At 42.2% G+C, this 11,892-nt stretch overlaps 1 protein-coding gene across 1 annotated transcript in view; it reads right to left on the bottom strand.

Annotated features, from left to right (window-relative positions):
• The window catches only part of DNAH3 (dynein axonemal heavy chain 3), a 149,958-nt gene that overhangs the window by 24,496 nt on the left and 113,570 nt on the right, over positions 1-11,892 (bottom strand). Inside the window, exons 43-51 of the mRNA XM_019507713.1 lie at positions 9,493-9,787; positions 8,717-8,896; positions 8,403-8,526; positions 8,168-8,324; positions 5,523-5,666; positions 4,233-4,899; positions 3,980-4,145; positions 3,262-3,478; positions 1,668-1,850 (exon numbers count right to left, since the gene is read on the bottom strand). Of these exons, the coding sequence (XP_019363258.1) occupies positions 1,668-1,850; positions 3,262-3,478; positions 3,980-4,145; positions 4,233-4,899; positions 5,523-5,666; positions 8,168-8,324; positions 8,403-8,526; positions 8,717-8,896; positions 9,493-9,787 (2,133 nt within the window). The remainder of the gene's footprint in view (positions 1-1,667; positions 1,851-3,261; positions 3,479-3,979; positions 4,146-4,232; positions 4,900-5,522; positions 5,667-8,167; positions 8,325-8,402; positions 8,527-8,716; positions 8,897-9,492; positions 9,788-11,892) is intronic.

Here is an 11,892-nt window from a genome sequence, read left to right on the forward strand (position 1 = left end):
GCACTTTAATTAGAAAAGCTCTTTGAGAGCTTCTCTAATTAAGTCACACCCTCCCTTCACCCTGGAGCACGTGTATAGATGCCCACTGCTTTTAACCTGCATATGGTGCTATTACAGCAAGATGCAGCAAGCAACAATTTGCCTGCAGCCCCAGCAACTGTATAGCCTTTGTATTTTTGCACAGCTTGAGAAAGCACTGAGAAGTCTCACAATCTCTCCTGGACTAGTAGGCCACAGTTATCTGGTCATGGCAATGTTCTCTCACATTGCCTGAATTTTTTGGTGTGTGTATATGTATCCTGGCTTCTAACTTGAGCTTCCACCACAATACGTATTAATAGTTTCATTTCCCAGTATCACAGTTATAGAATTCTAGATTATTTTATAACTCTAGCCCTGTATTTATTCTCTACCAAGTGTAAAGTACTAATGAGGACCCCCCATCACAGGTCAACCAGTGCACAACAAGATGATGTGACATCATGTTGAAACAACTCAACCACGAGTATCCAAGGGTTAATTCCATTCTTGTAAAATGTATATTTTACTTCTCCAGTATAGTCATGTAAGTGAACAAAACATTAATGCAGTCAAAGTCCTAACAACCCCACACTGAACACACTGGTTATATTCAGTACCAAAACCAAAGGTGAAATCCTTGAGCCTGGAGAAGACCCCAAAAGTTTTACAGCTGCTGCAGCTGCAATGCGTGGGAAAGGGAGGTCTGCTGCTCATTTTGCAGGCATGGGGGCTCAAGTGTTCAGGAAAACAGAAACCAGGAAGAGGCTGAGAAAGTATCAAGGTATAGTTAATGTGCCCACAAGCAGCAACAACCCACAAGCTCTATATTAAGTAGAAGGCTTGACATCACAGTCGATATAGCTACTGTCTGCAGGGTGCAGCCATTAGAAAAACTTCCTGAGTATTACCCATGTCCTGAGGTAGTACAGGGAGATTTCCTTCCCTCCAAACCATGTCACAGAGTGCTTATATAAAATCTGCTTCCTTGGGCTTTATGTAGGGGCTGAGACTTATCCTGTCCATATTCATGGGATCAGTTTCTTCCCTCCCAACTCATTTGAAAAATGGAACTAACTTTTTTTTGAGGCAGCAGTATGTGCAACTCAGTTGTGTGCAATAGGCCCGCTGACAGACGTGAAAAAAACAAGCACTTTACTAAAAGAGGAAGCATTAGCTATTAGAGAAAAAGATTAGATTAAATCAGCTATTAGATAAAAGTGCCAAAAATCCCTGCTGAAGCATGTGATCTGTACAGATGTTGGGAGAGTCAGGTCAAACCGATGCAATGACTCTTCCAGGCATGCGCTGCACTCGGTACAGGGGCATGCCAAGCTGAAAGTAAAGTGCAGTTTTGCTTTGTTTTTTTCATGTCTGTAAGCAGCCACAGTCTACCAAAGGCATGGGAATCCTAGGGCACCATAAAATTCTGGGAGCTTTGTAAATCCTGGCCAACACCTGACCTAGTCACTGTGATATTTGTTACCATTATTTACACTTCAACCATCATTCCTCATGTCTTTATTTTAACTGCATTGTTAGGAAGTTGGGCCACTCCTCTATTGTACTGTCCATCAAATCAACTCCCTTTTCCTGGACAGGAGTTGAGACGCATTGATTACCTTGCATAGTCAGGCTCTTGTAAATACCTTAATAGCTTTAGCAACAGCTGCAGCTTCATTAGCCTCCTTTTCATCGGCAGACACTAGCTCTTTCTTTGCATCTACTTCAACTGTTTCTTTTTCTATCTGGATCATCATTTTTTCTGTTTCTGCAGAGGTTTGAATGAGTTCAGGCTGAAGAGCAGTCAGTTCCTTCTGCATTTCTGCAACCTAATATAGACACAAGGGAAACAAAAGTAAATCCTAGTAGTGTAGGCAGAAAATTGTCCAGATACAAAGAGTTCAATTTTTAAAAGAGGATACAAAGTAAAATATATATTCATATATTTAAAAACTCATATATTCAAATCAGGAGGAAGACAGAGATGAGGAGGTCAGCTTCACTGTGCGCTCTTCTCCACCAAGAAAGAGCAGGAAGGCCCCGCCAAGTTGGGAAGATCTATTCCAAGAACAGACAGGAACAGAGCTGGAGGAGAAATACGTTTAATGATTTAGTCATACAGGGACTTTGGGTGAAGAATTCTAGGAAGAATCTACATAGGAAATAACATTCATTTCAATAATAGTAACTCTCTTTTTGAATTCCACATCCTGATAGGGGAGATATGCATTAGGGCTGTGTGAAACTTTGGTCCCTGATTTGATTTGGCAGAGATTTGGCCCGATTTGGTGGTCAAATCTCCGAATCTGAATTGAATCAGAGGACTCTTTGATCTCTCCGAATTGAATCAGAACCCTCCAAATTGATTCACAGATTCGGTGATTCAGTCATACACACAGCTTTAAATATTTTTTCTACATACCTCTAGATAAAAGGCAGCTCATGAACGCTGTGATGCTGGGGTGCATGCAGTGTTCCACAGCAGCGCGGGGGGGCTCCCCTGTGCACTTGGCAGTGGACCCGGAAGTGAATGCGTGCTACCCAGCAGACCCAGAAACAGACTGGAAATACGTCCAATCCACTTTTGGGATCACTGCCAAGCATGTGGGGGGCCCCCTTGTGCTCCAGTGGGACACTCCACACACCCCAGCATTGCAGCATTCACAAGCCATGCTGGTACCTCAAGGTATGTAGAAAAAACTTTTAAAGCTGTGTCTGTGGGTGAATCGCTGATTTTCTGAATCAGCACTGAATCTTCAGATTCGGATTCAGCTGAATCGAATCAGGGGGACAGAGATTCGAATCAACTAATCCAATCACTGTCCCCGATTTGGGCCAAATCCGAATCAAATAGGGCCTGCTTCACACATCCCTAATAAGCATAGGCATGTACAGTCAGTATTAGGAAGGCTCCTAAGGAAGCTGTTCTGCAAGAGATTTCTCAAAAAAGGAGCGCTGAGAAAACTATTGCATTTTTTTAATTCAGCTATTTCTTCTACCGTGGTTGATTGAGTAGCATCCTGTCCATTAGGTGATGTCATCTAAAAATGTGTGTCACAATCTCTTAAAATAGCTAAGCAGTACTTTAACATGTCCTGGTGGCTTTGAGAAGAAAATTGCTAATAGCACAGTGAACAGGAAATTAAGCTTGCACCTCTTTTTAGCCTTAACAGCTGCCTGCCTTATTACCCATATGCCATGTTAAAAAACTTATCCTTATTGTTTTCAGTCTAAGCTTACTTGTGAAGATGCAAAGTCAAGTTTTTGGAGGCCAACAAGGTACCGATTTCTCATTGTATTAACTTCTTGCCTTTTGCTGTGTAGCAGTGATTTAAAGGTGAGAATCAGTTCCAGATAAGATGTCGGTGTTACATAGTTGTGCCTTCGCAGTGTGTTGTAATAGCTCACTGAAAGTTCTCTCACACTTTCTTGGAAATATTTGCACATCAACACAACCCTAAGGGAAAATTCCATGTTACTATGTAACTATGTATTAGAGTTAATTATTAATTAGGTATTAGAATTATGTCACAGCAATCAATAATAATAACCTACCAAACCATATAGTTCTCTTAACATATAAAACAATGGAGCCAGATTCTGCTCAGTTACATCAGTTTAAATCCCAAGTAACCATACTGAATTCAAGGAAATGACACAGTGGTAAAAGAGTGCTAAGAACTAGTTTTGCCCATTAACGAATATATAATTGATCAAATTCTCTTCTTAATGGCCTGATTTTCAGAGTTACTGAAGTCAAAGAGTGCTGCAGGTATTTAGCATGTACAAATATTGGGGCCATAATCCATTACAGTCCTACTGCCTTCAATGGAATTGTACCACTGTAACAAAAAGTGGTACATTTATATTAGGATAATATCTTAATTATAATTATACAAGCTTGCTGAGGCACAAATAACAAAAAGCTTCATAAATTTTCTGACAAGGAAATACTTACTCTTTCCGCACTTCATCTTCAAGTTCAACATCCTCCAAAAACTTGTTTGCAACCATTTCCAAAGCATCTGTGGGCCAAGTTTGGAACCAGTCAATGGTGCAGCAATTTATCAGTGATGGGAACATTCGTAATCGGTTCCGGAACGCATCTCCAATTGGACTCATTGCTGGAAGGAATCCATATTGTTAATTAAGTTTACCAGGGTTATGAAATAAAGAGAGCTACAAAAAGACAAAGTGAGATATATACAGACCTAAGACAATGTGCAAATTTTTCTTCACTTTTTCAGTAAAAAAGTTATACATAGCAAGTGGAGTTGCCTCAATTTTCTTGCCTTCTGTCCTTGATGCAGCCTGCATTTTCTCCACAATTTCAGCTTTCTCATCAGCTGCAAAGATGTTAGGCACATCACCTGTATTCAGTAGCATGTTAATGTCCTCCACAAATGCCTCATCTTTTATCTGATTATCACAGAACAAAAAGCACACATTTTTGTCACTGACTCCAGCCTGCAGCATAACACGTTTCACATCCTCCTTCCATTCATTGGTGGCATAAGACTTCGTAATTTCAATCTGAAAGAGCTCAAAAGCATTCATGAAGGTAGCCAACTTGGTAGCACTTTGTCGCCCGCTTCCACCAATCCCCACCAGTAACAAGTGACCATTGTCCTGCTTTAACACTCTGCAGATCCTTGAAATATGTTCAATAGCAAACTGGAACATAACTAAGGACATTGGTGCCTTGCTAATATTGTTGTATTCTTCAAGGTAATATTCCATCACAGCTGTCAGTTGCTTTAAGTCCGTGATTTCATCATAGGCTTTTACATCACCATCTGGTTTTAAGTAGTCTCCAAAAAAGAGACTGCGTATATTATCATCAGTGATCTTGCCAGTAGGTGACAGATGACTCAGTACCTATTGAAAATACAAAAATCAGAGATAATTCAGACTAAGTACTTTACTATAACATAAATCCTTTTTTCTTGAATGTACTCTCTTATCCACATAGTACTATCACTGTGGGAAAGCCTGTTTTCCAGCTGTTCTGATGCATGCTTTTAGACAAAGCAAAAAACAGATGGGAGTAACACGCGTGTGCTGACCGTAATTTTTCAGCTCTCCATACCTTACAGAGCAGCCACCATGATTTCCTTGTCAGGTATACTGTCAAGTTTCCAGAGCACCTCTAACAATGTACCCATAGCATTTGTGAGTTCTTTCAAATGTGCACAAGTCAAAAACTGCTGAGATCTTGGCCCTATTCATGCAAGTTACTCATTCCAAGTGGCCCTCCGGCCCTCTTTAAAGCCCTTCTGAAGTTGAGTCCATTTGCAGCATGTAATTTACCAAATGAAGGCCCTTATTTGCATGTGCAAAGGCACAATACACAGGTAGAAGTTACCCCAATTACTGTGGGTGTATCAACAGATGCCATCCAAAAAATTGCCTAATACCAACCAAATATAAAATGTGCAATTAGTTTTATAATGAATTAATCCAGTCTCTACATCCAAAATATTATGTATAACCTAACATACCTTATCAACACTCTGCTTGAAGCTATTTGATGTTGTTTCTTTTACCATCTTAAAGAACACCTGCCTGTCCTCATTATCAAGTAAACGGTCATAGAAAACTCGATAAACCTCATGAATCCAGAGCCTGATCAGCTTGTCTCCATCCTATAAGTGCAAAGAGAAATCAATATGCAAATATATTTAAGGCAGGAGCTGCTTAAAACCAAAGTACTCTGATCTCCATTTGGGGTGTGATTCACCTCATGCCCAAGTTAATGGAACTCTTTTGGTTTTGAAATGTTCAGTATGTGGCTCTGTATTTGTTAACTAAACTGGCTACTCCATACCTAATGACAATGTCTTATCCATTCTGCCAATAGAAAGCTGTCCTCTTAAGTGAAATCACTTTTCTATTGCTACACTGAGTGGGTTTATCCTTAGGCTTTTTACAAAGATTTTTCAAATTTTAGAATGATGCTGGAGACATCAAACAAAGGACATCTAAGATTCTATGACTCAGGACACGTTACAAGGGGGTTCAAGACTCGGGACACATGACAAGGAGGAAACAATGGTCAGGAAATTCTAGGCCCACTGAAGACAGACTTTGGCCTATGTATACTCTCCTCACAAGAAATAAGGATTACTGTGCACAAATCCTGCCACTGAATTAACATTAGTTAATTCATATCAACTATTCCAATGTTCTCCAGGAAGGCTTCAAGAATGTCTGCAGCTGTTTTCTTCAGCTTCTGCACCAAGAGAGTTCACTCATAGCTAGATGCAGGACTTTTTAGGACCAACTTGCATCCCTTCAGCACAATTCGTCATTGTAAAAGGATAAGAATTTTCATAGATTTCATAGACATTTGGGCTGGAAGGGACCTTGGAAGATCATCAAGTCCAGCCCCCTGCCCAAGGGGCAGGATGTCAGCTGGGGTCAAAGAATCCCAGCAAGATAAGCGCCCAAATGGTTCTTAAAAGAGTCCAGAGGAGGTGCTTGCACCACCTCTGGAGGGAGTCTATTTCAGACCTTGGGGTCTTGGACAGTAAAGTAGATTTTCCTTATGTCCAGCCTAAAATAGTCTTGAAGGAGTTTATGACCACTGGACCTTGTCATCCCTTGGGGCGCTCTGGTGAACAGGCATTCCCCCAGATCCTGATGTACACCCCTTATGTACTTATAGGCTGCCACCAGGTCACCCCGAGCCTGCACTTTTCCAGGCTGAAGAGTCCCATGGCTCTCAGCCTCTCTTCATAAGGCCTGTTCTCCTGCCCTCTGATCATGCGCGTGGCTCTCCTCAAGCTTCTCCACGTCCTTCTTGAATTGTGGAGCCCAGAATTGGATACAGTACTCCAGCTGCAGCCTCACCAAGGCCAAGTACAGTGGGAGTATGACATCCTGAGATTTGCTTGAGAAGCTTCTATGGATGCAAGCCAGAGTTTTGTTTGCCGTACCAGCTGTGACATCGCATTGGTGGCTCATGTTCATCTTATGGTCAGTCATGACCCCCAAGTCCCATTCGACCATGGTGGTAGTGAGTGTAGCACTGCTGAGCCTATAAGCATGATGTAGGGTTTTTTTCCCTCTGAGGTGGAGTACAGCACACCCTATTAGCAGGTTCGGCATTCGTTGTTTCAAATATTAGCAAATGCCGAACCCGCAACCTAAATACACTTAAAGGAGCTCCTTAGGAGCTCTGCGTTTGCCGGTGCCAGGCTCCCACCACTACTGCTGCACTCCTGCCATCGCCAGAGCAGCCGTGCCCCCACCGCCCCCCACAGCCGCCGGGAGCACTACATTCATGAATGCAGATGGCGTTCATGAACGCAGTGCCTTATTTCGGGGATTTCACCATTCGCAGGGAATACAAAAATGTATCCCCTACAAATGGCGAGGGTCTCCTGTACCTTATATTTTTCCATATTGAAAGTCATCAGGTTTTATCCACCCGCTTTCAAAGCCTATCAAGGTCAGCCTGGATCACCAGCCCATCCTTGGGTGTGGATGCTCTACCCCAAAGTTTGGTGTCATTGGCGAACTTGGCCAGTCCACCTCTGACACGAATCTCCACTTCATTAATAAAGACGTTAAAGAGTACAGGTCCAAGGACGGAGCCTTGGGGGACACCACTGGGCGCCATGATGATTCACTTCCGTACACTACCACTCTCTGGGTCCAACTTCAGAGCCAATTCCCCAGCCATCGAATTGTGATGTGGCTGAGGCCTTTGCTCAGATTATTAATACATTTGGGTTTTCTGTAGTCCCCAGAAACTTCCATAGTTCAAGATATATTTCTGAGGCCATGTTACTTCATTTATGAGTTCCCCATTTGTGAAATAGAAATTTTAATCCTCTTTTTCCTCCTCTCTGCCTGTCTTGCCTATCAAAACTACAGTCTCAGGAGAGATAACTGTCACATACTACATGTATATACAATGTCTAACACATTGAACCTTTGCTGGTGCTACTACCTGTTTCAAGAACATATGAATATTCTTTTTCAGAGGCAGAGGGGAAAATATAGAGAAAAGTGTTCTAACCCAATCCTCATTTTAGATATGTAAGTATTAAAATTATAATGAATGGAAGTCACAAGAATTTACTTCACTAATCCTTTTTTACTATCTTTATTCTAAGAACACAGTTGAAAAGCAACCTACTTGTAAGCGGGTATGTGGACACAGCAGCACTCCTCTAATAACCCTGGAGAAATCCCGCAGATTAAAGACATAATGGGATTTGGAAGGCGTTGGAAGAAAATTCTCGACAGTCATTTTATAAATAGCCATTGTAGCCTGGATCATCAGCTTGCCAAGCCTTAAAAAAAAGGAATTATGAAGTATGGAGAGGAAAAATTAGAGAAAATATTTGTCCCAGGCAATGTACCACTCTTACCTTAAAAATACTGGCTCAAAGCCCTTACTGAAGTGCCAGTCGACAATTGAAGTGAAAATCTTGGCTAAAATTTCATCATCAAAAGAACTGATAGAAATAATATTCAAGTGTCGCGTGAAACGTCCTGTAACACACCACAAAAGACCCTGTGATATCCAGCACCATACAAACTTTTTTTCAACTTACTACAGATGTAATCACCAGTCTCCAGTAAAACTAAGTTTGTCTCCCTATCTTTAGTTAACTAGATGGCATCTCATCTCAGACATGTATTTCTCTCTCTCTGATTACAAGTAGTTTGTATATTTTCCTACCTGTAATATCATTTCTTCCTCCACCAGGAGGGCCCATTGCTGAAACAAACAGGACATCTACGATATCAAGCCTAGATGTATCCTTCTTATCATACCAATGGCCATGATCAATCCATTGTCTAAGAAGCTCAATGGGTGGCTGGGCTCCATACACTTCCTTTGCAGGCATATTTAGATCATCTATAAACAAGGTTAGAAAAATTCAAAGTGCAGCTGCCTATTGTTTCTTAGAAGACAGACAAAAAATTCCAACTGAGCTAGAACTAGGAAAATGTTAGCTTTCATGGAGGTGGTTCAAGCACCTGCTTTGAACGCCTTCAAGAGAAAGTTGGATGTTTATCTTGCAGGGATCCTATGACCCCTACTGAGTTTCTGCCCCTGGGGCAGGGGGCTAGACTCAATGATCTTCCAAGGTCCCTTCCAGCCCTAATGTCTATGAAATCTATGAAATCTTTCTGATACAGCTACTGAATCCAATGCAATTTTACCATGCACATTTAAGTTAAAAATGTTGTTTCAATATTGCTTGCTTGCTGTTTATTTCATATCACATTACAAGGAACCAGCCTTCACAGGTTTAAATGGAGTCTGTCTCAAAGAGAAGCACTACTTAAATGTATACAAGCCTTTCAGCAGGGGCAATGCTAATTCTTCTACAGGTGCTTTATAGAAAAAAAAGAACTGAAGCAGTGTTTAATTATCAGACTCAATAAAGAGTTTAGGTTTTCCACATAAATTCAGAATTCAGGAGACACAAGAAAACAAAATTTTCTTACCCACAAATAATATAGCTTTCTTTCCCACTGGAGGTCCAAATAATCCTTTTCTTCTCCTGTCCAGCTTTGACATAATAATATCCTGGGTTTGGTTAGCTGAAGTTCTTGCAGAGAAGTTAATAGAGTTTGGGATGTACTGATGTTTCGGAAGTTTTAGCAGAAAACTGTTGGTAATAGCTGATTTTCCTGTGCCAGTGGAACCCACAAACAGCAAAGGAATATTGTGTTCCACATAAGTTTTTAAGAAAAATGTTTGCCTGGCAGTTTCCATGGTTGGGATTATGAGATCAGATACCTGTCAGATGGGAGATTTCATGAAAAGGACATCTCTGATACCATAATAAACACACAGATTTGAAATCAATTTACTGCAGCAGGTTTATAGTACAAATACAGAGTTCAAAGAATTATTAAGAAATGCAAAAAGGTTTATTACAAGTTTCTAGCACATTTAAGAGACGGCAACTAAGAACCCACTTTAGTTCTGCATCTGTACAGTGTTTAGCACAAGGTGGTTATGTCTAGGGACCTGAGGCATTACAGTAATACAAATTAAGAGGGAATTACATGGTTCCTGATTTGATTCTGAGGTCAGTTCTGCCCCCTGCTGTGCAAAGGGAAGGGAGCAGATTGCCATGGGATGTCTCTCCTTCTCCCCCATGTGAGCAGAAGCTGTGTTGTGTATATCTAAAAAATATTTTTAGAGGATGCAGTCAAATTTCATCTTCCCTGTCCCCCATACTTCATTCCAGATGCTAACTATGCTGATACCTAGCATGGAAATGAGGCATCAAGGTAATAGGGGAATGGAAAACATTAATCTAAACTTCTTAAAGCACTGTACAAATGTAACTGAATTTGCCTTCACACTGCACCTATACGATAAGGAAATATAATTCACCCCACTTTGTAGAGGGGAAATCTGAGACCTGGAAAGCTTAAGTTCAAAGGCTGCTATCAAAATGCATGCACCTTAAATTCTGGTGATCTCTTGAACTTTCAGGATACCCAGGATGTTGCTCTCCACATCCTTAGGGGTCTATAAGTCAGTCTATCTGATAGTTCTGATTAATTTGCTTATGCTAGACTGGACCTTAAGAATTACAAATGGAGGCACTGCAAATCAGAGGCCACTTTTCTACTGTAAGAACTTCCCCTAAGGTCTGTAGCAACCAGGACCAGGACCCAGATCTTCAAGCACTGGATCATCCTTATTCTCCATGCTCACCTTGAATGCTGAGATCCAAGTGTTGGTCCAATAACAAAAGAAACACGACTTAAAAATGGAAAGGCTCACAGAAGGCTCTAACAGTACAGAAATTACTCTGAGCTGCCACGTGTAGCTGATGTACAGTTGTGCATCAATGATGTAGAGTTGCGAGGGACTCTCCCCTGAGGGACACGGAGGGACCTATCTGCTGTCCGGACCCCTTGGCCGGAGAGGTCTGCTACCTTCCTGGGGCATGCATCTGGGATGTTACGGAGAGGATCCCCAGGCACATCCGTCCCTCTTACTACTACCCCATGCTCCTCATCCATGTGGGCACGAACAACATGGGCAGGAGTAATCCGGACCAGGTCATGTGTGACTACAGGGCTCTGGGGGCTGAGCTCAAGGGACTGGACTCGAGTAGTTTTTTCTTCTGTGCTCCCTGCTGCAGGCCATGGACCCAAGAGGGAAGGCTGTGTGGAAGAAGTAAACAGATGCCTCCAACCAGTGGTGCTACCACGAGGGCTTCAGTTTCTTCGACCACAGCATGCACTTCAGGGAGAGAGGACTTCTGGGACGAGATGACATCCACCTTGAGTGGAGAGGTAAGTCCCTGTTCTCAGCCAGGATGGCTGATCTACTAGACAGTGCTTTAAATTGACTTTGCTGGGGGACGGGGAAACTCCAAGTGAACCATGCCCGGGGACTGGCACACAGGAAAGCTCCCACGTGGAGGACACTAAGATAACTGTTTTTGAAAATGCTAACAGAACGGTTCTCCCACAGCGTCTCAGGAAATCGAGGGTGTCAGTTGGGGGTCTCAGCTGCCTGTACACCAATGCCAGGAGCATAGGGAAGAAGCAGGAGGAGCTACCCCTGCACTTCAACAAGGATGTGGAAAAAACTTGAGAGGGTCCGGAGAAGAGCCACCTGTATGATCAGGGACTTTCAAGACAAGCCATACGAGGAGCGGCTGAGGGACTTCAGCCTACAGAAGACAAAGCTGAGAGGGGACTTGGTAGCAGCTTACCACTACACCAGGGGGGATACATCAAGAACTCAGTGAACTCAATGAACATGGGCCAACAGTGTGGGGATGTGGTCAGGAAGGCCAACCGTACCTTGTCATGCATCCACAGATGCATCTCAAGCAGATCCAAGGAGGTGATCCTCCCTCTCTATGTGGCACT

The sequence above is a fragment of the Gavialis gangeticus genome, unplaced genomic scaffold (genome assembly GCF_001723915.1).
Source record: "Gavialis gangeticus isolate Ggan-Ray unplaced genomic scaffold, GavGan_comp1, whole genome shotgun sequence".
Taxonomy (NCBI): Eukaryota; Metazoa; Chordata; order Crocodylia; family Gavialidae; genus Gavialis; species Gavialis gangeticus.